The sequence below is a fragment of the Notamacropus eugenii genome, chromosome 2 (assembly GCF_028372415.1).
Source record: "Notamacropus eugenii isolate mMacEug1 chromosome 2, mMacEug1.pri_v2, whole genome shotgun sequence".
Taxonomy (NCBI): domain Eukaryota; kingdom Metazoa; phylum Chordata; class Mammalia; order Diprotodontia; family Macropodidae; genus Notamacropus; species Notamacropus eugenii.
In genome coordinates, this window is record NC_092873.1 from 438,543,161 (window position 1) to 438,570,039 (window position 26,879).

Consider the following 26,879-nt stretch of genomic DNA (forward strand, 5'->3'; position numbering starts at 1 on the left):
CGAACTTGCTCTCCCAACCCTGACCTCAAAAGTTAAACTCTAAGGACTGACTGCCAGGCACTTCCACCTATCCTGCTGCACCTTTCTAAGTTTCTTCTCAAATTAGAATGTGAGAGCCCAGAATGTTTGACTTTTCTCTGTATTACCTGTGCTTATCACAGTGCTAGGTACATAGGGAACGGGTAAAACACAGCTTTGCATAACATTGCACTATGACCCTTCTGGCATGGTATAGTGAAAAGAGCAGTAAATATGGAATCAGAAGGCCTGGATTCAAATCCTCCCAGTACTACTTATTGCTTGTATTGTGGCAGACTATGGGTGCTAGGAACCCCAAAATTCAAATGACGCAGGGTCTTGCCTCAAATGAATTTGACCCAAGTCTTCCTTCAGTCAGAGACAGGGTTTATTAGAACACTGGATGGGGTGGAGGAGAGTTTAAGAATCTGCCCTGCTGGCCAGACTCTGAAGGAATCTGAGCATTTGTGCCGCTTGTATGGACAAGTGAGTCAGATTGTAACCGAACACTTTTAATAGAGGTAAGATGGATCTTATATACAGTGGTCAAGCAGCGGGTATAGATGCAATCAAGTGGCCAAGAGCGATCTGGAGGTAACATAATGAAGGGCTGGGCTAGCTTAGAGGTGACAGTTGGAGGTTTGGGTGTGGGGGCACAAAGAGAGGGCATAGAAAGGATTACTGGGAGGACTCGGTGCTAGAGACTTGGCCTCATGGGAAAGTTGAGGGGGAGGGAGAGGTTGCATACCCTGCCAGTATGACCTTGGGCAAGTCAACGGGATCTGTCAGGGTCTTACTTTTCTCTTATGAGAAAACTAAATGAGTAGGTTGTATTAGCCTTTACTGCCCCTTCAGCTCTGAATCTATGATTCTCTGGTCGCCAACATCTGTGAGTTCTGATCTAGTAGCAGCCACCGTATGTGGGGAAGCTGATTATACAGTTGGAACTAATCCCCAGAGGAGAGCAGGCCTAACAAATAAGCCTTCAGCACTAAGCCCTGGATCTAGCGACGTCAGAATACCTTCCAGGAGCTCCAGGCCTGCTCTATTTAGAAATTCTTCCGTTTCCCTATCATTTCTTGCCTCTTTTTTTTTTAAAGTCCTATGACCTGACCCATGAGTCAAGCATCAAAGAATCTCAGAGCTGGAAGTGACTAGCCTCGGCAGCTAGACAGTTAAGACCAGCTTCCTTGGAAAGCCCAGGCAACTCGGTGCTTATCACTGTGGACAATCTTTTAAGTACCGGCTCTTACGGAATGCAGGAATCTCATCTATTCCGACCCAGGGGACGGGCCAATCTTCAGTCCTTTTAAACACTTTCTACGAAGAGGAGGTTGTTATTTTTCCAGAAGGCCAATCCTCTTTCCTTTTTTTTCTGCATCTGTATTGGTAGGGAGATTAGAAGGGGGATTTAGCCAGCAGTTTTCTCTTCCACCAAGGAGAGGGAGATTGTCCTTAAAACACTGACGAAGCTGGAATAACGACTAATGACAGGCTTCACTAACTACCAAAAAGGTCTTACCCCAGAAGCAGGGTGGAGACCAGGTTAGTGGGATTCTAGCTTTTGGCACTGGAATCTACACCTTTCTAATTATCTAAATCCAGAAAGTACAGGTAGGCCAGTGTCTGAATTATGTGCCTGAAAAAACTTTCTCCCTAAAAACTGAACAGCTCCTCCATGAAGTCACTGGTCATAATAACCTGGTTTCTTGAAGTAAAATCAATAACCATCTTACCATAGTAGTAAGTACCTAATATGTGCCAGGCCCAGTGCTAAGGCTGAGGAGACAAAGAAATACAAGGAGCTCAGTCTCTTAGGTGGAAATAAGGTTCAAAGAACTACGTACAAACAAGACAGTTGGAATGGCTTGAAATCCATCTCAAATCAGATGTGTTATTTGTTCATGAGTACATTTAGAACGCATGTGCTTTTAGTAATGAACCCAGAGGTCCCATGAGACCACTTGCTGGGGAGGAACAGACCCCAAGACTCTTATATAGCACACTCCTGCTCCTGCACTAGGCCTGCCTGATGCTCCTAATTGGGAATTTGTAAAATGGGACTACATATCCTCTCAGTTTCCTTTCAACTTCTAACTTTATGATTCTGCCAATTCACAATATTCTTATCCTCCATATTCTGAATGTCACCACTATATTTAGTCCAGCATCTCATTTCTAGACCACTATCGCATTCCATTTCTAGCCTTGACTGTCCCTGAGTCAATATAGCCTGCATCCTCATTCATTCTCTATAGCAGTTCTGATCACCACTCAAAATTCATGGGAGCTAGTTGGCCTGACATCCAAAATTTCCCACAATTGAGTCATACAAGCCAAAATTGACTTTTATTCTCAAACAGTCATAGCTTCTGCTTAGAATGTCCTCTTCAATACCGCCCCCCCCCCCCCCATCCTTAAATCTTTCTGGACCACCTCAGCTCAAGGTGATTATTCCTTCTTTTGAATGATCATACATCTTACCAGTACTGACATTATTTTAACTCTGTATTCTGTCTCTGTATTTAGACTGTAAATGCCTCAAAGGCAGCAGCTGATTTTCTCTATTCAGTAGCTAGCATGGGGCCTTACAAATATTGGGTTTTTAGTGCTTGAGACTGTTACTTCCTATTTTTGACAGAGGTATGAAGGACACTTACAGACTGGTCCCTACCTGGGAAAGAGAATTTGGGATTTATGGGGATGCTATAAAGCAGGGATGTCAAACATCGTACCGCCGCTCCCCTAGATTAAAATACAACTGGGAAATGTTTGACAAATTAAAAATACAATCATAGTTGATGTTAATATGTGGCTTTCTAAGTCACTATGGGGACCTGCTAGGATGCTCATGTTGGTTTTAGTGGCCTCTAGTTCTATTTGAGTTTGACATTATTCTAAAGGATGAAAGCCCAGACATGCCACTGAGGCCAAATTTCCAAGAGCCCAAGAGAGAGTGTTTCTGCCTCCCCTATCAGAAGCAGACTTATGATCAGAAAAATACAGCTGCAGGGGATCAGGTTCACTTTTCCCATTTCATAGATGAGGAAGCCAAGGTCTAGAAGAATTAAGTGATTCCCTCAAAGAAATCCAGTTAATGGCAGAGGAAGGATTCAAACCCACATCCTTTGATTCCACATTCACCACTCTTTTCAATGGCACCTTACTCCATATGGGAATATGCATCCCACGGGATGTGTGTCTCAGCTGTCAGTGAGCCAAGTGATGGGCCAGGAGATGGCCCTGTCACTTTGATTGGCACCAATTACACCTTGACTTCACAAGTTCCTCACATTTGGGGTAGTCACAGAGACACCTAGTGGCAGAAGGAAGTACTGGCCACAAGTGCTCACCATCTTGCATCCCCAAAGCCAACTGCACCCTACTCTTCCTTAGTTTTCAGAGAAATGACAGAATCTTAGTGATGGAAAGGATCTAAGCCTACCTAATCCAACCTCTTCTATTCCCCAAAGCTTTGGCAGCAGTTGCAAGACGGGTAGCAATTACCTAGGCAAGAGCATAAGCCCTGAACTCTTCTGATTTACCTGTCTTGCCCAGGTCCCCACTGCAGACACCAGAACAAATCCTTTACTTTCAATCTTGCAGGGCCAAAAAAGAAAAAAAAAGAATGAGAATCCCAATTAAACTGACCCCATCTGTAATGATTCCATGCCAACCAACTGCTTCCCTGAGCCAGCCCAGGAAGCTGTGGGTCCTCTCAAAAGCATAGAGCTGAAGATTAGCCACCACACACAAGGGTTGTTAGGGCCACAGCTAAAAATCCTTTGGGCATGGAAGTGGCAGTGGTGAAAAGGATAGTGGGGTGGTGAAGGGAAAGAAAGTAATAGGGAGAGCAGTAAGAAAGTCTAAGTAGAGAAGACAGTACCATAGGGGTCAGGGTGGCTACCCTCCTTCCCACCAACCCTGTGCTTGTGCCTACAAGGGCTGGGCACCATGGCAATGAGTCTGGCCTGGGGTGGAAGCCATAGTGGTGATGAGGCCCCATGTGGCTTTACTCTTACAGCTCTTATCAGACTGGATTCCACCTAAGTCCTTTTTTATCTCTTTATTTTTACTTTCCCCCCAAAGGGAATTAAAGGCAAAGAGGTGCTTGGGGAGGCACCTTATACCATATGGAGTAAATTCATTTGTAAAGGTTACTGTCCTAGAAAAATACACATCGCTAATTTGTGGGCTACAACTCAACCATTTCTGAGGACACTGGGGGTGGGGTGGGTGAGGGTGGAGAGGAAGAAGGGAAATTCATGTCAGACTGGCTCATACAGATGTGTGTGTGTGTGTGTGTGTGTATATGGGAAACAAATTAAATACACTTTCAGGGTGGTGGGTCAAAAAAATCCTTGTGTATTTTTCTTAAAAATGAAACCTAAACTGCCTTCTGTCATGTTTACTGTGTGCGTTATGTGTGAGAAGGCAGTCTGAGGGTTTTGTTGTTTCATGCAGTACAGCAAAAATGTGAGGATGATTTTTCTCAACTGATAAGTTTTAGTGAAAAGACTTTGGAGGCTGCTGGGGGTAAAAGGCAGAGGAGGAAGGGTCACTGGAGACAACCAGGAATCCACTTGCTCTTCATATCCAACCAGAACCTAGGGAGTCAGGGGTACAAGGCTGGTGACAAAATGGAATTCTTATCCAAACATGCCTGTTGTCCTATGAAAGTCAGGGTAGTAAGAAGGTCAGTTTGTGGGACATGAATGACCATGCCTTTTGATTCTCCAGAGAAGGAGAAAAATAATCCATCAACACAGAAACCCTTGACTCTTCTGGCCAATGATGTTTCAGGGCTGTCCTGCCAAGAGCTCTGAAAATAGCCCTGCGTCTGTCTGGGGCAGAGGCAGGTGGCGGATGGTTTCTTGTGTGCTAGAATGTCCTCAGGAGGGAATGCCCCAAATCCTTCGATCCAACATCCCTCTGATGACAGCTTTGGTGAGCCCAGTCTGTGCTTCAGTCAGTGTGTGTTGCTCAGGGAGGGGCCAGAGGCCAGGAGGCAGCTCCAGAATAGGAGAAAGGTGCAAGTTGACATCAGTGAGAGCTACAGGACAGTGTGAGGCTGGACTGGCAGAAGCTTAGATGCCGATCGCCTGGAGCACCCTCCTTTCGTTGTCGTTAAGGTGGCCTGAGAACATCACGTAGCAGGGTTGTTGGGCAAACTGGCACAGGAAGTCAGTCAGATAGGCCTGGGTGGGGAAAAAGCAGAGGGGCTATGTAAAGAACAGTCAATGTTGTGAGGGTGGGTCTGCCAGGAGGGCAGTGAGCTGAGAGAAGGGCATGCAGTAGGGCAATGGGAAGGGTGGGTGGCTACTGGGGGCCCTGCTACTGGGGGGAAATAGGCAGGCACTTGGCATGCTCGAGTTCCAAAGGACACCAGCTCACTCAGGGCCCTCCCAGGGAGGTGGCTTTCACATGCAGCCTGTTTCTTATCAGCTTCAAGGAGTTGAATGAACTGGGCTGGGGCAGAGCAGGGATGCTGCAGAGCTGCTATTTTAGGATCTAGGCCAAGTCAGAGCTCTCCTGAGAAGGAGATGGTGGATCTGGTCTCACCAGCCTTGGGGCAGTACTCTGCTCCTAGACAATCTCACCTGTAAATCAACCTGATAGAGGGGGTCCTTCAGGGCATCGGGATCGTCCTCTTCATCGTCTTCATAGTAATCCTCATCTGTCAGACAAGAGCCAAGGTGGGATCAAGAAGAGGGAGGTATGCAGAGACACGTGACCAACAGGACCCAAGAACCCAGGACTCTGCTGGAGCTCGAGATACGGAGTGAATAATGGAGGGATGACTTAGGAACTTGACTTTCACACGCCAATTTCTTCTGGGATAAGCAGGGTTTGGTTAGATGTGGCAAGAGTACAAGGGTTTTCAGGGTTAAACCCCACTCCCCCAACCCCCCATCCTAATTCATGTTGAAAGAAAATGTTTTCTGATCCAAGTCCCTTATTTGCTCCCTTCCTCAGCAGCCTACCGTATTTGTTTGTGGCAAGAATGTCAGACAGGAGTTGCCCAGCTAAGCCTTCATCTTCCTCTTCCTCTTCCTCCTGGTCTTCCCACATATCATTAGAATCATCTGTTTGGAACAGAAAGGCAGATGGGAAATTGTCATCAGTCTAAATCTTGAGCAGGTGGCGCAGAGGAAAATGCCCAGCAGGCCTGGAACTTGGATCCTGAGCCTAGAAACCAGCTCTTGCTAAGCCTGGTAGGATGCTCAATTTTCTAATCCTTTCCCTCATTAGAGGAAAAAGCCAGGCCTGATGCTCCTTCCCCACCGCCACCCAACAGAAGCAAGAGAAAAACATAGGAAAAGATCTTAGGAAGACACAGACAGACACACAGACACAGACACCCCCCACCCCCGAAGGGTCTACTTCTTATCACCCCAAATTTGTTCAAGGATTTAGAAGTGAGATCACAAAAGTGTTTTAATGATTGGGGCAGAGTAAATTTAAGAGTACTTCTTAAAGTTCTCAATTGCCTTCACTATTCAAAGCCCCTGGACTTTAACTTCTTTGATAAACCATGAATCATGGAAAACATGCTGTTGCAATTAATAGTAACATGTGCATAGTGTTCTAAGGTATTCAGGACACTTTACAAATATCTCATCTGAGCCTCATTGTAGTTCTCCTCATTTTTGGATGAGGAGACCAAGGCAAACAGAGGTCAAGTGACTTGCCAGGGTTACAGAGCTAGTAACTGCCTAAGGCCATTTCTAAGCTCCAGGTCCAGTGCAGTGGGCCACCTACGTGCAGTGGCAGGCAAATACAAGCTCGGTATAACTGGATAAGGTTCATCACCTTGACTCCATTCCGCTGGTGTCTGGCGAGAGGCATTTGCTTCCATGACGTTGGAGAGCTCATTGATGATCAGCTTTAAGATCTTGACTAGTAAAGGAATGTTTGTCCAGCGTTCAGGGTCTGAGAAGGAAGAAGAAAGATACAGAAGTGTGATCCTTGTTGGTATTTGAAACAAGTCTAGAAAAAACAGAAGACTGCCATAGTGAGTGCATGTGGGTGGGAGCAGTCCCCTCTTTCCATCTGGAGATATCTGCACGGAGCACTGGTTATCCCATAGCTGCTGCCCATGCCTTCTGTAGTCTTAACACCCACAGTCCAAGAGAACAGCCGAGTACTCACAGTCATCCAGAAGGAGCTGTGGAGGGCACCTCAGCACCGAGCTTAAGGGGAGCTCTAGATACCTCGTTTATTGTCACCCCCAAACAACTATGTAGAGGACTTGGGTTCTGGTTTCTAGGATCCAGATCTGAGAAATACTGAAATCATTCTGACTCTAAGGTCAAAGAGCATGAAAATGATCTTTAGACCTTGGACTTAGAGACTGATGGCTCTGAAGACTTAGGCTGGACACAAGTCAGAATTCTAGCCCAAAGTGAAGACAGACTTCCAAAGCACAAAACAGCTTCAGGAAATGGTGCAGACAGATTCCCAGGTCAAGTACGCTAAAAAGGGTGAGCAGGAAGGCTAGGGATATCACAGAGCAGCCAATGTTATTCATCCTCTTTTACAGAGAAATTATGGCCCCAAAAGGTGAAGAGACTGGCTCAAGATTACACCCTGCATCCTAACTTTCACACACCTACATTAGTAAAGAGGGACCTGCGTTCCAAAGGGGAAGTCTTATTCATTGGGGTTCATCATGATCCACTCACTTTTGGCTGCCTTAGAACGAGTACGGATGCCTTCATCCATGTTGAAGATCTCCTCTCCCTTTACCCTGATGTCCTGCAGGCGCTTGTCATCTGCATTGATGCCGTGCTGCAGCAGCTTGCATAGGGCCACAGAGCTGGGAGGACAGAGGAAAACCCATTTACAGTCACCTAGCCAATAGTTCCACTCCAAGAGACAAGTAGTTTCTATTGATTCTCTTCTGAGTCAATGATATCCTGTACCATGAATTTTAGAAGTATTGACTCCCTTTGTCAGAGCTGAAAATGGGATCTAGATTTCTAGAAGTTGGCTTAATGAGAACCTTTTCTTCTGCAGAGAGGTAGGCAAAGGTAGAGAGTTAAAATGGTTGGAGGTGGAGGTAAAAACAATAAGGAAGAAAATATTTGCTGACTTGGCCAGAGGAAATCTGGCGCCTCCTTGAAAAGCCACCTTAAGACAGTCTCCCTGGCATAACATAAGCCAGGAATTGTCCTGAGGTATCTGAAGATGGCAGCTGTTCAGAAGAATACAGAATAATAGGAAATAAGAGGTGAAATGAGAGAGTACAGGAGTATTGTGATGTATTTAATTGGAATAAAGAGAGTTAGAGTAGGAATGTGGGGGTAGAGTGACATGTTGAGAAAGAGAAGATGAAATATATAAGCAGGGGTCCCACCTGACTTTGCTTTCATATTGTCCATAGAACAAGTGCTGCCGGCTTGTCCACTCAGCCATAACAAACTCTAGGGCAGGTTTACCAGTTGGTCCTGGGAGACTGCACAGAAATTCCAAGAGGGGCTCCAGCTGAGTGTGTACCAGGTGAGCAAAGACCATGATCAGAGACTAAAGAAAACACAGGACAAATACTTGCTTAAGGTCCTCAAAAGCATCAAGGATAATGTCGACTAAGATAAAACAGGTATTTGGTTATATGGACTAAAGGTTCAATCCCTGAGGCATGGAAAAAAGGAGGTGGTATCAATATATTGGGATGGCAGGGGAGGGAGGCAATGGGAAAACTCAAGTCAACACACGAAATCCTATCTCTTCAAACCCAGTGGGTGAATGTCCCATCACTTTTCCACCCTAAGTTTTATCCAGTTGAGGTTCCCCACTGTCCTCTCACCTGCATGACACTGAGTGTTTCTGCCTGTTGCATCTTGCTGAGGATGGCACGAAGGATCTGGTCCAGATTCTCACCCAGCTCCCTCCCTGCCTTGGAAATGAGGGTGGAGACTAGGCGGCCAACAAAGGCAGCAGTGAACTCAGAGGTTCGGGGGTCAAGGAGCTGGCTCACCACTTGCATCACATACCACAGACCATTGTGACCCTGCTCATCATGCCACTGTGCAATTTGCTCCAAGGCCACCGACACGTAGGCCCGAAGGCACTCACCACCATTCTGGGCAGAGGACAAAACACAAGTGAGAAGCTAAGGAAGATGCCTGGGGTTCATGGGGTGCATGAACAGAAATGCCACTCTCTTGAACTTTGCTACCAACTTCATGAAGCATTATTATTTTGAGGCAGATAAGCTCAAATAGGATTTGGTCTATATTAGGGGTGCTATCTGGGGCTGGTTAGTTCAGTAGTTGAGAACATGATCTAAATGTAAACAAGGGTTTTTCCATCTTGAAGTGCTAAAATACATCCAATTCTCTGAAATAACCCTTGGGATCACATGGGATTAAGGGTGGGGATGGGGCAGTGGTAGAAGAGACAGGCAAAGGTGCAAATGGTTCGATGGAAATTCATCATCATTCCTAGAAAAACAATAGAGACCACATGTCCCATTGATGGGTCATATGCCAGAAAAAGCAATAACCAGGGGCTGCTACAGTGTCTGAAACCCTATGGAATTGTGCGTTGTTTTTTCTCATGGCACTTCTGCTCAGTGATTTTTAAGTTAACCAAAGTGCACTAGCCAGAGGGTTAGAGGTTGAGGCAAGAAAAGACTCCAGGCATTTTACTTCCTTCTCTAGAGATCTATCAGCCAGACCTTGCAGATTTTCATTCTAGAGACTTTCCCAAGTGTCCTGAGACACTTCTAGCTGGCAGCAGAAACCCACCATCCTCAAATGATGTAACATCCACAAGTGTTGAGCCCTGGCATCTTCTATTACTGAGCAACTCCCATGACATCAGGACCCCAAAATGGAACCCCTCCAGGATTCTTAGCCCACTACAAGGATGTAGGCCAGGGAAGCTGTTCACCTCCCCCTTTTCCAACCAGTGTTCTGATACCTGCATGGTGGCATTATCGTCTGTGTTTAGGGTACACTGTGCAACAGCAGGGAACGCCTGGCAGATGAGTAACTGGGAGAGAGGAGGCTTTGTATTTCGAACCACTGTGGTCAGAATATCAATGGCTGTCTGAGGAGAAGAAAAGAAAGGCAGTCAAAGCTACTTCTTCTTGGGAGATTCACAGACCGGGGTTCTTTCCAGATGGTAGTGAAGCAGATAGCAGAGTAGGCAGAATAATCCTGCTCTTGCAGAAAAAGCTACATAGAGAGTATGGAGGCTCCCACTCCACATCCAAACAACAAGCACTTTTCTGAACGCTGAGATGGATGAAACAGCCTGGTGGCAAGCTAAGTGACCCCGATACATGGGCAGCTTTATGTGCAATTAAGGGAGGGCACCTCTGTAAGATGAGAGTCTAAAAAAGCTATCAAGTGCTGTTTACTGTCCTCGTGGGGCCTGTGTCCAGGAAGTTGTATTTTCATTCCACGAACATCTCTCAGGTCAGAAAATCTTCTCTTTGTTGACATCTTATAGGTTAGGACAGAAGACTATGGTAAGATTTTCAGATTCTCATGGGTTCCTGTTACTTACCGCACACAGTCCAGCAGGGATCTTGTCAGCAGGTGCCTGCATAATGCTGACCAGAGTTGGGATCAATCTCATCTGCATGGGACCCTGACAAGCCTCTATCTGGGCCAGTTCCTTGAAGATATCCTGAGCCAATGAGGCAACAACGGGATCTGGAGTGAAAAAACCAATATGTCTCCCTAGAGGTCTAGGCCTACCTGTTTCAGTCATGTAATGCCTGTCTCTATCCCCCATGGTACTGGATTCTATTTATCACTATGAGCCCCAATGAGGCCAAAGGAATAACTTAAAAGTATGAGTGCTGTTTCCCAAAACCACACTATAATCTGTTTAGAGTATAGACTAATAGTCATACTAAAATTAAATTCTGCACTTTTCCACAAGGCAACCCTTGCCCCTTTCTTCTTATGAAGTCTAGACCGGATTACTGTGTGTTTGACAGGAAGAATGGCCAAAGCTAGATCTTAAAACTAAATGCTCCACACCAAGTAAGAGAACAAGAAGGTATTAAAAGCTTGAGACATAAGATATTCCCCTAAATGCTTATGTTTGAGGAAGAGACGTACACAATGATGAAGAACAGAAAAACAGCCCAGGTACTATTCCCAGGATAATAAGCAAAGCCTACTGAAAGAAAAGACTTCTATGGAGTTGAATTTCATCTTAAATTGTTTCACCCAGACACAAAGAATATTCTCACAGGTGATATTGCAATCCATTCCTCTAAAACAAATCTGAAGGCTACATTTTAAAAGAAGCTTTTACTGAATTACAAAAATTCATTGATCAGAAAAATGTCAGAGATTTATGTATCTATGTTCTAACAAGGATATTTAACAAACTTCCAATGATGTCACCAGGGTCAAGGTGTAGACATGTGATTAGTCACTAGTAGAGTTAGAATTTGCAGTTTGTTGAATAAATGAATCCCCAAAGCACTAGACTGCTGTTAACCTTTGGCAATGGTTGGAGTCTGCCTTTAGCCCTGGTCTACTAAGCATTTAAAATAAAGGCTTACTTACTGAATTTGTGGAAGGACCCCTAATAGGTCGGATGACAAATTTGGGATACCAAAAAGACTCTTAAAGCTAGGATGATGCACTGAGTTGAAGATAAAATTTTGTAAGGATATATTTAAACTCCTGAACCTGGTTAAATGGTTAAAAAAAAAAAAGCACAGGAGGGTTGGTCCAGTAGAAGTTCATTCAAAAAGACTGAGGAATTTTAGTTGAACACAAGCTCTATGTATTTAGCAGAAGAACGTGGCTGCCAGGAGAGGGCAAAGGAAAAAACAATTCAACACCTACTATGTGCCAGGCACCATGCTGAGCGCTTTGCAAATATTATCTCACTGATCTTTACAACTGCCCTGGGAGGTAGGTGCTGTTATTATCTCCACTTGACAGTTGAGGAAACCAACGCAGACAGGTGAAGTACCTTGCTCAAAGTCACATAGGTTGTAAGCGTCTGAGGCCACATTTGAACTCAAGTCTTCTGGAATGCAGGCCCAGTGCTCTACCTCCTGAGCAACATCACTAACAAATAAAAAAGAAGCTACTGTGATGCCCAGAAGAAAGGCGATTGCCCCAATGACTCTGTGCTGGTTGGGCCGTAACAGGAGTACCGGGGTGAGCTCTGGCCATGAACAAGTGGAAGCCCTTCAGATGATGGAGACCAAAAAGGTGAAGAGACTCCAAAGCCCGTCACATGAGGAAGCTGAAGGAAAGCAGGCATATTTAGCCCAGAGGAGTCTCAAGAGGACGAGAGGAAGAGCTGGCGAGGGTCCTGGACTGATTCTTAAGAGTTTTAGAAGAGACCCAGGACAAGGAGGCAGCTGTGAATCAGGTCCAAGTTGCACACAAATGGGGCCAGTGATCTTGTGAAGGAGGCAGCTCTTCCTCACTCACTGTGTCATTTACACACTAGTGAACCTCTAATGGCTCAGGTTGGCCTCTATGATTCAATCCTGGTACCTGTCCAGCACCATCAGAGTTCCTCAGGCCAGGGACACTGGACAGCTGGTGCAAGGCTTGGCTTTATCATTTTTTGAAATGTTTACTCTGAAGACAGATGGGGTATGGCCCTCACCTCATATAAAATGTACTTATTTATAATGGCTGGTCCTTCAACTCCCAAAGGGATGAAATGAAATCTGCCCTGGAGTTTACTTGTTCCTAACCTTTTCTCCTTTCAAACACATTTGGTACCCCCCCAGTCAACTCATCTTTCTGCCTCCTGTAGGTGTAGGTAGAAACCTACCATTGCTGTATTTTAGAAAAATGGCGATGGTGAATGGACAGATTTTGTTTTCCACACTGGCTGTGAAGTCTGGGTCTACTGTGCATACGATGCACAGTGTCTCCATCACCAAATTGAGGACTTCTGAGCTGAACTGTGCTGCCAGATGAATCAAACCATCCAGAACGCTGGGAAGAAAGGGTCTCAACACGTGGGTGCTCTCTGAGACCTTCAGCTGGTCACAATAACTAAACAGAGAGACAGATGAGTTAGGGTCAACCACAAGCCAATTCAGTGAACACTCCTTACTCCCATGATTCCATCACTCAGAGGAGTAGCTTGTAATCACTAAGACAGCTGTGAACTTGTTTGTGCTTTGTTTTTCTTGTGCATCTCATCTACTATGAAAAACACTGAGGTAAAACTGGGACAAAGAAGCATCCTCTTATTGCTTTAAGCATCTCAGGCTGTGTGGGAGATTCCAAGGGAATGAAAGATGAAGGGAGAAGGATCTTTTAGATTCAACCACCAGAACTGCCTGTTCACCTATCTTGCTAAAAGCAACTAATAGTCCTTTCCTTCTTGATCTTGTCAGTTTTTTCTTAAGATCTTCCAGCACCTATAAGTGGTTCTGTTTCCAGCTAAAACAAATCAAAGGATGCTTTGCTTTGGCACTATTTCCCCAAATCACACCCCTCACTCACAGATTGGAAGTGTTCAGGTCACTCACCCCCAGATGGCTCTGACGGCAGAAATCCGCACTGATGGGGGCTGGGTCTCATGCAAACCACTCACAGTTGCCTGTAGGAACTGTTGGATCAGCTCAGGGGACATGGCAACAGTGAATCGACTTGCAGCCCAGAGAGCCCGGCCCAACAGAAAAGGAGAGACTAAGGGAGAGACAAAGACAAAGCAGTGAGGCCTCTTACTTCCTGCCATGAGCCCAATTTGAAGTCAACTTGAATTGGATTCTATAAGACACATGCAAACTAACTAAAAAAAGAAGAAAGATCTTAGAGATGAAAGAAAAGAAATCTCACCCTGTACAACAAATGACAGAAAGTTCCTTCTCCACACCTTACTTGTTACCATCTACATACTGGCTCATGGCTGTTCTTATTTTACTAATGGACCACCATCTCATGGTTATAATCAAAGTACTGAAGTCAGGCAGCTGATTAGCACTGATTAAGTGCCTGTACTGTGCTTAGTGCTGGGCACATGAAAAGAGCCAAAAGACAGTCTCTGCCCTCAAGGAGCTCACAATCCAATGAAAAGACACACAATGTGGAAAAACTAATTCTGGAAAGGCTCTACTTTTTCAGGGGGAACAGGTAAAACTCTAGTACCCATCTTCTCAGATCCCTCAAAATGTTCAAGTTTGCTTGTTAGACAAAGGCTTTATATAAGGCATAGGTTGATTTGGAAATATGTTTCAAAATGTATATTCATACATCCAATCATACTTTTTGACCATCTACTGCAAGGCTCTGTGCTAGGAACTATGGGAAATACAAATATGTCAGGATACATAAGACATGCATACAAATAACTAGCTCACATATTGTCTTAGATAAATGCCATAACTGGTAGATGGTATTCTCTATGAAACTGATATTAGGGTTTGCCAGAGAAGAGTGAAGAGCAGGGATAGTCTTAATTGGTTGAAGTTACTACAAATACCAGGGAGAAACTGGATTGACGTTCAAAATTAGAATGAAAAGTAACATAGGAACATCTAGGTCTGAATGTTAGTCAAACGTATGGGTTGAAAATGGGATAAAAGAAAATCACCCTACTCCATGAGAGGAAGGGATGAAAACAAAACAGAATGGAAGCAGGGCATATAGCACAGAAAAAGGAATAAAGTACGGCAAAAACAATGAATCATAGAGTGCGACTGAGAATTCATACAAACAGAACAGGGGCTATTTTTATAGGCAAGAAATTTCCAAGGTGAGAACTGAAAATTATATTCACTTGGCTACTTGATTGAGAATAAAAGCTTGAAAAAATGCAGTAGAGGGAGAATGAGCCTGACACGGAATCCCTGGGGGTGTTCTGAATCTAATCAGATGAGGAGCAAAGATGAGGTTGGTAACAAGCAGAATCAAAGTCCATTCAGATGCCAAGGACAACTGGGACCAAAAGAACATTGATGTGGCTACCTCAGGAGAAAATAAGAACAGTTGGGTGGAAATTTGAATGTAGCAACACTATTTTCTTGGCAGATAAAGCCAGAGCAAAATTTTCAGGGCCAATGTTTGGGAGGTCCTGACTCAGGTTCAGAGTGGAAGGATAAGACCTGCTCTAACTACTCCAAAAAAAATGTAAACAAGTTCAGCAGACTGGGCATTATGCTAGAACACACCTGAGAGATTGAGGTCTGCAAGGATGACGCTGGTTAGGAACCCGTGCATGTCGAAGTGGACCCTGCCATTTTTCACGCTGTCCGTAATGATAGACTTCACAGAGCCCAGAGCCAGCATACAAGCTTCATGGATCTTCCACCTGCAAAGGATAATACAGTAGGGCCCATATAGCCAAACAAACATGATCATCTCAAGCTGACCACTAAGAACTGCAGATCTGTCTGGCAAGACAGCCCAAACAGAACTCAACTGGCTAGGGGGTCTTCCTTGTTAGTCTTCACTACCTCTATCTTTACCCAGGACAGGCTTTATATCCAAAATGACTCAAGGAAAAACAATGCAAGCAAGATGTAGATTGGGTTCCTTAAGCCAATGAAGTGAGAGAGTTAAAAGAGTAGCTTAATCCATTGGTCTGGGAAGAGAAGATTTAGAATGGATGACCAAAGACAGCATCTGTCTGACTGGGTACTGGCACCACTAGTTGTGGCTGCTGCCACAGTCCTCACTCAAGACCCAGCCTCTGTCATGTCTTCCTTACCAGTGCTCAGTGCCACTGCTCTGGGTTTGCTCAGCTTCTTGTAAATGCCGAGTGGCAGCAGCAGCTAGGGCCGTTGCACTCTCATTCTGGAAATCAGTGGCCACAGCCTAGGAAGGAGGAATAGGCTCTTAAAAAATCTGCTTGTATACATGAATCCTAGTCTGATGGTTCATTGCATGAGTAAGAATGTTGTCCTCCAGTCTCGAGGTCAGTGATTATCATTGGAAAATGCTATATTACCAAACTCCCGTAAGGATAAGGCCATGTTATTTTATCCTTATTTTCACATATCTTACTTGTTAAGGAGCTGGTCCCTTTAAGCTAAATGGAGTGGAACACCTGCCAATGATGACTGGCTAGAAGGCTCCAGATCAGACCCTGAACTTTTGGAGCCCTGACACTAAACTTCGAACTGAAAACTAAGCTACTTCTTGAGTGTGCTGTGAGATGTCATTCCTCCATAGAAGGTGCCTCAGGAAGGCTACATGATGCTGAGAACAGATGGACCACTTTCACTCTGCCACCCCCATCTCTCCCCCAGCAACAGGCAGTACGTGTTAGCACTACCCCTGTAGCAAGGAGAACTGAGACAAGTGTTTGGATGGCATCACTCAGCTTCCCAAGGGAGCTCCTTCCTCATTAAGTTCACCAACAAATGATTACTACTGTAAATACTTGCAGAAAAATGGATAAAAAAGCCCTGTTTCTGTCACAATAGCCTCTGCTCATTTGAGGCCCTCTTCTTCGACACAGTATTTTCTCATAAGGCTGAAATTCTTTTTCCCTTTTTGATAGCCAAAATGCCAGTTACTGACTAATCAAGATAACTACAATAATGTTGATATAGCATTTATTTCTTCTAATACCTAGCTGCCTCAAACCTACACTAAAAGGAATTATGAAAGAAGTACCTCATAGATTTAGAGCCCAGAGACTTGGAGTTAGAAAAGAGCCTTCGATAAGACTAAAATTCTTAAAGCAGGTCACCTGCCCACAGAGAAACAGCAGCATTCTGGTTTTTACCACTGTAATAAATGCACCTAACAATAGGGCTTCAAGTGGGATCGTGTTAGGAAAGACAAACAGAAGCTCAAAGAGATGACAGTTTCATTAATGGTGGGTGGGCACCCGGTATCCCTTGGATCTTTTACCAGCAACAGGTCTTGGGCTGCAATTCTGACAGTGTAGGAAAAAGTATCATCGTCTTCATCTTCCACAAACTGCTGGGGGTTGGCTGTCCACACTTTAATCTGGAAAAAAGTGTGAAATTTCATTTTCTACTGGGGTGACCTGGATCAAATGCTCCCTCAGCAGTGACTGGAGGAAAAAGGTATGGAAGGGAAAAAAAAAACCACCCATTTTTCCTTATATGAATGCTTTAAGCCTGAAGAGTTTTTTGTTTGATCCCTATCAAAGATGTTTGTCATTCAAAACTACTGCTTTTTGGGAATACACCAGTTTACCAGGAAGGTAAACAGCTACTACCACTTGCTGCTCTTTGACAAATTCCCCTAATGAATCTACTAGTCTGATTTATCAGTTCACTGTAAACAGGTAGGGTGCCACACTCACTGTATACCAACAGGAGATGGGAGAGGTGATTGTTTTATTCTGGCATCATCTTTCTTGCTTGCAATGGTCTTCTAATCAAGATAACAATCTCTTCTTATCATCTGGCTCCTTAGCAAGGACTCTGCTATTAGGCAAATGCACACAGAGAGGATGGCATTTTCTTTCACCTTTGATGAAAATGCTCTCTAAGTCTGAAGAAGCTCACAAAACCGCCTTAGGGCAGCTACACAACATAGGAACTGATGTGTTTTTATTTCTTTAGGACAAATCTAATGCCAACAATTACTTAGGACTTAGCATGATTCTATCCTCCTGGTATGCTCCTATTCCCTAAAATCTGTCTCTCTCTTCTAAACTTGAGACTTCAAATGGACATATTTGGGGTTGTTACCTGCTCCTCAGTTATCTGCATGTACAAAATAATGTAATAAATCAGCTCAGGCAATGCCTTCTTCACAGTGCTTTTGAATTTGCTGTTCTCCAGTAGGGCATGTACAAATTCAAAAATGCTGAAGACAAGATTTTCAAATCCCAGCACTTCGCCTAGAGGAAGGGCACACAAGGAAAGGGATCAATGACCACAAGGCAAAATGACGAACAAAAATCCCAGAAATGTTCAAAAGTAACTTGTTATCTTTGGATATCAATGAAAGCATGTTTGCTGATTTCTATTCTGTTGGGAGTAATGATAACAATAAGTAACATCTATATGACATTTTAGGGTTTACAAAGCATTTTACAAATATGATCTCATTTGACAACAATTCTGGGAGATGCGACTATTATCCTCATTTTAAAAAGGAGGAAACTGATGGGAGAGCTGAAGTGACTTGCCTAGGGTCACACAGCTGGTGTCCAAAGCAGGATTCAAATGCATATCTTCCTGTCTACCAGTTAGGTGCACTTCGCAGTTAGATTAAGTGACCACATCCAAAGGTTAGGGGAGTTGTACTGCAGCAAAACCCACACGCAGGAGCTCCTATTCCCTTTGGACTGAATCAAACTTTTTTCTGGATTGTCTTTTTGTATCTGTTTTTGGTCTAGATACTTCCAACTCACTCACAATTCATTAAGTGGCTATTATGTGCAATGAGTTGGGGATACAAAGATGAAACACAACACTGTCTTTACCCTTAAGAGCTTGCAGTCAGACAGCAGGATACAGGGTACAGACATTTGCGTAAAAGGTACCAAAAGGGCAAAGGAGGGAAATAAATGCTAAGAGAATTGGAGGTTTCAGGGAAGTATCACCTGAGCTGAGCACTGAAGGAAAAGGATTTCAATATTGCAGAGATGTGTTAGGAAAGAATGTGTTAAGAATGGAGGAGGGCCAGCAGGGACAGCAGAACAGCAAATGATAAGATGAGGGGAAGAGTTAGCTCCAGTGTGGCTGTAACAACAACTATAATGACAATGATGATGACAGGAAAAAAAACAAGAGCATTTACGCAGCATCTACTACGGGTCAGGCATGGTGCTAAGCTCTTTACAAACACTGACTCATTTTACCCTCATAGGAACCCTGGGAGCTAGGTGCTATTACTATTCTCATTTTACAGATAAGGAAACTGAAGCAGACAAAGGTGAAGTGACTGATCCAGGGCTATACAGCTAGTAAGATTCTGAGATGACATTTGACTCTAGGTCCAGTGCTCTATCCACTGAGCTCCCCCCATCTATCCCTGCAGAATATTTAAATTAGTGGAGGGGGAAATAAGGATGGAATGCTGATTATGGAGGACTTCAACAGTCTTGCCACATAATGTTGTTTACCTTATAGGTAGTAGGAGGCATGCGAAGCTTTTTGAGCAGACCCGTGGCATGCACTAGGGAGATGGCAGCCTCTATTCTATGAGGGATGTTCTGGAGATCAAGAGAGTAGATAGTCAAGTATTTCCCAGTCCAAGAAAGAGACAGTGAGGGTTTGAAATAGATTGGTGGCATTGTGAATACAGAAGATGAGATGGAGGTGAAACATAGTGCGAATCCAGAACTGACAGGCTTTGACAACTGCTTGGATGTAGGTGTTGAGGGAAGAAAGTCAAGGGTTTTGAAGCCTAGATGAGTGGGAGAAAGGTAATGCTATCAACAGAATAAGGAAGGTCAAGAATGGCAGATTTTCAGGGTTCTGGATGGATGTTTTGGATGTTTTTTCAGGGTTTCAGCTTGAGGTATGAGGGTGACATCTGGGTGTCTATACAGTAGGCAAGGGCAATGTAGGACTAGAACTTGGGGAAGTGACCACACTAGGTACAGAGATTTGGGACTCACAGGCATAGCTCAATCCACACAAGTGAAGACAACTACCAAGAACATATCCTTGTGAGACACCTACACCTTGGTAGGGTGATAAAGATGCTCAAGAGGAAGTTGTCAGAGAAGTGGGAGAAAACCAGGAGAAGCTCAACATACCAAAAAGATGGCCAACCACCAAGAATGTGACAGAAGGGTGAGAAAAGACCCCAACACTGAAGGAGAGTCCCTGATAGAAAGAACATTTGAAATGAGATTCTACTGCACATGTTTCTGTGGGGCCTTGGCCAGGCGGGCTTTCCACTTTTTAGTTCTCCAAATGTGCAAAGACAACACCTTGTCTTAGCTGGAAGAACTCCTACTTCTATTTAGAAAACTTAAATGCCACCTAAGTCTGATCTGAAAATTCTCAAAAGAGAAGTTAACCATGAAGTTCCTTGCTTTTTCTTCCTTGTAATTCCCTTCTCCTATGAGTTGGTATCCTTAAGTAGAGAACATAAACCAATACTCACCATCAGAATCCACAGGATCTTCTACTTCCTCAGTATAATTCACTTCTGTCCTCACATAAGTATGGAACAAAGTTAAGAGGCACAAATTGGGACTTTTAAAGATCTAAGTAGTGGAAAAAAATATATTCTAGGTAGCAGCTTTCTCTTTTTCTCATATAACTGTCTACTAGTACACCTTAAACTCGAAGTGTAACAGACTTCCCAATGCAAGATAAAAACTCATTTCAGAAAGGATAACCACTCCAATGCTCTTGATTTATAAATACAGGTGTAGTTAAGGCACTTCTAGGTTTCCAAAAAAAAAAAAAAAGGATATAAAGCTGCACTTTCAGTCAAGGTGTTCCACACAATTGGCAGGATCTGCTGCATGGAGGAAACCATGTGTTTGGGGAAGTTTTTCACTAAAGCTGTCACTGCCTAAAAATCAAAAAGAAAGACCAAAAATTGGAAAACCATGTGGAATAACTACTTAATTCAGGCTTTCCCCCAAGCCCAAGCTGGATAATTTCTTAAATGTATTGGTGAATTTTTACCTTTAGGACTTCCATCTTAAACCCGCTGTCAGATGTGGGGCCATCTGGCATCTGGAGAGCCTGAACAAAGGCCTCAGTGAACTGCTGAACCACAGGAAAGATCAGCACTTTGGCTGCACCCTGTAAAAGAAGTTAAAACCAATGGACAGAGTCTCTAGACATGTCTTTCTTTTTTTTGGGAGTCTCTTATAGAGGATCAGAGACACACACACACACAGACACACACACAGACACACACACAGACACACAGACACACAGACACACAGACACACACACACACACACACACACACACACACACACACACACACACACACGTCTCTCAGATATCAGTCCCCAACTAGGGGGCCTAACATTTCCACGATTCTAATTTAAAACCTGGACTCCTGGATCAAATCTCCTCATGCCTTCTGACTTCCATCCTCACCCCACGAGTATTCCAAGATCTGATATATCAATTAATCAATCAGTTGCATTTAAGTGATTACTCTGTGCCAGACACTATGATTATTGCTGGGAATACAAAGACCAAATGAAACAGTCCCTGACCTCAGGAAGCTTACATTATTCTACTGAGGGAGACAAGCAGCTATCTGAGTATATAAAGAATATATGTAACATAGAAACTAGGTGACTTTGATGGAGAGGCCATAACCTGGAGAATGAAGAAGCAGGAAATGCCTAGGCAGAAGGTGGGGTCTACTCTGAGCTCTAAAGGAAATCAGGGAGTCAAGGGAGGTAGAGAGAGGGAAGGACTACACTCCAGGACCAGGGACAGCCTGTGCAAAGATACAGAAATGCACATGAGAATAAGAGGGGATCCCAAAGGGACTTCTAAAACACAGGGAGAAGTGCACTCAGGTATTCTTGCTTCAGGCAGATGCCACAAGGAACTCATAACACAATGAAGGGAGGCAAGAAGACAACAGGACAGCAGGCTAGGTGAGTGAAAACTGGATGAAAGTAAAGAAAATTTAACTGGAAGCAAATACAAATTTTGACTAAAATGGAAAACTTTTGATGTTACTGTCATCAAATAAGTTTCAGAAGGATTAGTTAAAAAAACCCATTAACTTTGCAAATGATAAGGGTTTGTGTGACCTTGTCACCCCAAAGTCTCACCCACCTTTTCCAGCTCTTCCATGTTACAGATCATATGAGCACAGGTGGTAAAAATCTCCACAGCACGAGAACGGGTTCGAATACCATAAACCTAAAAGAAAGATTATACACTATAAGCAACCCACAATGAGGTTGTCTATCTTCATGTGTGCATGCATAAATGGTAGTGGAAGCACTATGAATTATTTTGAATATTAAACTCATTTTAGATTCAGGACTAGGTAACCTACAGATATGACAATGATCATACAGAGGAAAAAAAAAGTTCTGGGAGAGAAAAAATAGGAGCATCTTCCCGATGTCCAGATATCTACATCTTATGGTTTAGAATATAGGAAAAGATAACACTGAGAAAGCAATAGTAACTATCCAAATTGGCATTACACATATATCAAGTAGGCATATTTGTGCTGTGGGGAGCACCAAGAAGACACAACTATTATAAAATATCACTATGTTGTCTCAGTGCCTTAAGTCCTGCCATTAAAGATTTATGCTTTTGGGTTTAAAAGGTCATCTTTTTCAATGCAAAGACTCACGGGAAGACTCATACCAATTTTCTATTAAGATATTTCAGTGTGAATTAATTTAATTAGATTGATTTCCTTTTAAGAGCTAGCTGAGATCAAAGCACTAAGAAACTATGAAAATCTCAGCATCCTCTGGGAAAGATGGAGGATGGGATGCCAGGAGTTAGAAATGAGAATGAAGGCAAACTTTCTCTATTTGTTAATTTTGTCTAGGGCAAATCCTGGAAGTTATAGTGAAACTATCATTCAGGTTCAGCTCTGGCAGGTGCCACCCCATTCAGTGGTACTCTATAATAAAATAATTGATCTGTAATTGTGATCTGGAGACTGGCTACTGGCTTAACAGTATCTGGCAATGACTCCACAGCCTCCAATGTCAGCTGTCTTTCTGCTAACCAGAGGAAGGGACTAAGTAGCTTCCATACCTCTGCCATGGTGAAGATCTTATACATCTCTGGGAGAATAACAGGAGCAACAAGCGGCATTTGTGTATCTGTTACTTCCCGGGTAAATTCTAGAATGAAAAGAGTGTTATTGTTGCCCCAACTATTGTCCCCAAAGCCATAAAATACCAGAAAAAACATTGGTGTGGTTTTTGGAAGGGAGAACTAGGGACCAGTGGCTTATTCGAGAGGTAGGGAAGAAGTAGGAGACTGCAGATTCTTTATAAGAAGGGAAAAGATGACAGTGAGGAAGTAAAAGAACACTTCTGTGAGATTAAGAAGAAAAAAAAAATCTTTCCCGTAAATACTACAAAGAAAGCCATAATAGACGTCACAGAAGTCTTTGTTGGAAATATATGGGGCATCACTGCACTTTCTGAGACATATCCTTTACTATCAGAATCTTAATTAATAGTTGCCCCTCTGATAACCAAATCCACTTTTTGATCTCATTTTCTTTTAACATTTCCTCTAGGCAGGATGTTTTGGTCCATTTGGTTCAGTCTATGCTGATTTGCTTGGCCTTGAACTCTACCAAGTCCATTACACTCATAATGGATGACATTTGTATGCCTGGAAGGCAAAAGTTGCTGCTACCTGGAGCAGAAAGGGAATTCTGACATGGGTGTTATTTAAATAAGCCACTGGGGAAAACAGGTCACCTCATCTCCATTAAAAAGAAGAAAAGGCAACCAAAGTACATGAAAATAACACAAAGGACTATGGATTCCACATTATTAAGGGTGGAATCAACGAAAAATGGAGTTTCTAAGACAGGTTTTCTCACTTTACTGGACCTTGATTATCTCCTGTTTCTATTATGTTATCAACAAGAAGGGAAGAGGAAGGAGGGGTGGGGCATTAAGTCACTTGAATGTTTCTCAAATAAGTTGTAGGATTTAGAAATAAAAGGTGGGATTTTCAAAGTTATCCCAGTTTACTAATGCTGGGCAAGTACCAAAGTCCACAGTATTTGTGTCAAAGATGGAGGACAGAGTTTCTTCATTACCTCAGGTAGACCTACGATTTGCACTTCAAGAGTTCAGTACTTATGCTATGATCTCTAAAGGAAGGGACAAATGAAACTGATGTCTTACATAAACAGTATAAGAAGTTACAAAGTTATAGTAGAGCAAAGCACAATCTAGTTTGAGAATATTTTCTGGTTTTATGGAGTGTTTTGCTATCATATTTACTCTTCTACAACTAATTCTGAAAGTTAGTATTTTACTGTACTTTTTACAGAGCCTGAAGCTCAGAAAGATACCTTGCCTAAATCACCTAGACTAACCTGATACAGTAAATCAGTAGGATGGAATATCTGCAACAACCCCATCTTCTAACTTTTTTGGAAATTAAAGCAATTAAGAGTTCCAATTGTCCTCTGGTATAAGCAAATTTCCACTGGTCCTAAAACTCAATTCTTCTATATGTAGAGAAAATTGTTAACTGGCCCCACAGGGTGCATGGGACATTACACAAAGTCTTTTAGAAAATGATAATGTTCAAAGACTCATGATGGAAAATGCTATCAACATCCAGAGAAAGAACTATAGTGTCTGAATGCAGATTGAAGCATATTATTTTCACTTTTTTGGGTTTTGTTTTTTTTTTTTGTGGCTTTTCTTTTTTGTTCTGTTTCTTCTTTCACAACATGAGTAATGTGGAAAAAAGAGAAAATGATAATGTTCTTATTTCCATAGTCTCTTCTTTTCTACATTAGTGCTCCGCTGTGTACATGCATGCCTGAGTCTCTTATATTACTGAAGTACCGTTTCCATGCATTTCCATGCTTGGGGCATGGAAGCTGTTGCATAATAACAGCAGCAATAACTTATACTCCTAGGTCACATTATAATTTACAAAGCATTTTCACATGTATTATCTCACTTATTCCTTAGCCAACCTGCCAAGGAAGTAATGTAAATAGTTTAATCCATATTTTACAGGAAAGGAAACTAAGTATAACAGAGTCAGGAGTTCCAAATGTCACAGCTGCTAAACAGTGGGCCTTCTAACTTCAAGTTCTTTCCATATGACCACACTGGTTAGTTTCACTATTACAACTAGACACAGTGTTCTAAGGCAGTTTTCTCTGGATTGCTGAGAACAAAATGACATTATGGAAGACATCCATATTGAAGATATGGAAGATATTATTCTCAGTTAACAGTAATGGGGGTTCTTCAAACTCACCTGCAGCTCAAGTACACAACTTCCTTTCTCTTCTCTTGGGTTAATGGGGTTGGGAGTAGGCTTGGTGTTGGGAAGCCATGAGGAATTAACGCTGTTCCTTAGTTAGGGAACAGCCTCGCCTGTTGTTGTTATGTTTAAGATACTTAAGTAAAACTGTAGATAGTATTCTGAAAGGGAATCTACGTTAACAGAAAGAACAGATAACCTGAGCTGGGAAAGGCTCAGGGTCTATCAGTTATCTTGATTCTGCAAATGAGAAGGGAGAACCTCAGACAAGAAATAAGAATTCAGGGGCAGCTAGGTGGCTCAGTAGATAGAGCACTGGCCCTACGGTCAGGAGGACCTGAGTTCAAATCTAGTCTCAGATACTTCCTAGTTGTATGACCCTGGGCAAATTACTTAACCCTGACTGCCTCGTTTAAAAAAAAAAAAGAAAGAAAGAAAAAGGAAAAAAAATACTAAATTCAGTATTCAATTCAAAACGGAGATTGAATTTTGAAATAGGTAGGAAATATCTGCTTCTGGATATCAAGGCTCTCACTCACATGAGACATATAGAGTTCAGGGGAAAATGGTAACCATCACTGAGGCCACATGGTCATTAGTGAGACTAGACCTAGATGTTAATTTAGACAAGAGTTTAAAGAGGCTCTGCTCTATGAAAGGTCAGTATAAGTAACTAAATGCCTAGTAGCTAATGGCAAGCAAACCACAGGCAACCAAAACTCAGTTGAACCAATGAGGTCAAGAGTGAGGTTAGCTCTTCCAAGGGCCTACTGTTTGAGAGAGGGGCTAAAGAAACATCTTCTGTGTTGATGCAAGATGGCATGAACTCAGGGGAAAAATTCCTGGGGCCAGATAAGGAAGTTTTTTTCTCTTTCAGCTGATGAAAGTGGGACCCAAGCAGGTGAGGGTACCTCCGGAGGAGATGACCAGTCAGAAGTAAGTCTCTTTTTCTTAGAAACAATACCTGACAAAAGGTTCTAGAAGAAAGGGAAGTCTATCATTCTGAAAGCATGGCATTTTCAGCTGAAAGAACTTGAGAGTTTGTGGAATCTAACTCTTTCTCATATTGATGATAAAATAGAGACTCAGAGGATAAGTCCAAGGTTACACAGTTTAAATCCACCTTGGTTTAACAGTTTGAGCATCTTTCTTAGATGTCTATTGTAGACAGAGTTGAAGTGATAAAAATGGACCAAAGGAAGAGTGATCCCAAAGTTAGGATGAAAAATCTGTATCTGTAAATCTGATTGTTTCTATATATACTTGCCTTGATTTCTCTTACTTTGCTATTAAGAGTTCCTCTGCAAAAATTCCAAACTTATCTTGGTCAAAATAAGGGGAAAAAGGATACTGCTCTATCTCAGTTATGATAGGAAGGGATGAATGTGTCCCTAGTGAGCAGGTACAGCAGCAGCATCAGGAGCCTGATAACCCAGAAAGAGTGGATAGATCTGGGGCAGATACACAGAGGGGATCTTAGAGAAATGGAGTCAGGGTCAACCATGGTTGTTGATCCCTTCCACAGGCCTCTGGGCAAATACTTCTGTCTGATTTTGAAAACGTGAGCAAGTCCTTGCTTAGGCAGAAGCATTTAGTACCTGTCAGCACTCGCATGGCTCCATGAACAGCATTCAGATCTCCGCTCACCAACATCTCCATCAGCAGGTTAAAGAGTTGGGGCCAGGCCTCTGGCCAGTCCCAATGCGCAATGGCTGACACTGCATAGGCCACACTGGAACGGACCTTGCTAATTGATTCCCTCAGCCCATTGGGCAGCAGCTCCCGGATAACAATTTTTGCCTGCAGGAAATACCCTCCCTTTAGACCTAGCCCTATGTGATTTATCCAAGTTATGTTGAGCATATCTTGAACTATAAAGAATGTACTTTATATGTTATATGGCATATAATATGCCTGAGAGAAAGATCTAGATGAGTTTGTCAAACTACTTATTCAGATATTTGATACTTATGTCACAACAATATTCTTCCCAATGAAACAAGCCCTCCCCCAAGTCCCCTGTGGGTCAGTT

The 26,879-nt window shown here is 43.0% G+C and overlaps 1 protein-coding gene across 3 annotated transcripts in view; it reads right to left on the reverse strand.

The window, feature by feature from the left end:
• Window positions 1-4,069: 4,069 nt before the first annotated feature.
• IPO9 (importin 9) overlaps window positions 4,070-26,879 on the reverse strand; it is a 34,859-nt gene continuing 12,049 nt past the window's right edge. For 2 of the 3 annotated variants that reach the window (XM_072648214.1, XM_072648216.1), the window contains exons 4-24: window positions 26,446-26,647; window positions 22,628-22,716; window positions 21,677-21,763; window positions 20,552-20,671; window positions 20,335-20,435; window positions 20,019-20,077; window positions 17,645-17,796; window positions 16,833-16,931; window positions 15,682-15,788; window positions 15,143-15,282; window positions 13,502-13,661; window positions 12,793-13,019; window positions 10,537-10,685; window positions 9,946-10,074; window positions 8,828-9,103; window positions 8,378-8,544; window positions 7,704-7,837; window positions 6,832-6,951; window positions 6,003-6,104; window positions 5,619-5,695; window positions 4,070-5,216 (exon numbers count right to left, since the gene is read on the reverse strand). In XM_072648214.1, the coding sequence (XP_072504315.1) occupies window positions 5,106-5,216; window positions 5,619-5,695; window positions 6,003-6,104; window positions 6,832-6,951; window positions 7,704-7,837; window positions 8,378-8,544; window positions 8,828-9,103; window positions 9,946-10,074; window positions 10,537-10,685; window positions 12,793-13,019; window positions 13,502-13,661; window positions 15,143-15,282; window positions 15,682-15,788; window positions 16,833-16,931; window positions 17,645-17,796; window positions 20,019-20,077; window positions 20,335-20,435; window positions 20,552-20,671; window positions 21,677-21,763; window positions 22,628-22,716; window positions 26,446-26,647 (2,808 nt within the window). In that variant the 3' untranslated portion in view covers window positions 4,070-5,105. The other variant, XM_072648215.1, reaches the window with a different exon arrangement.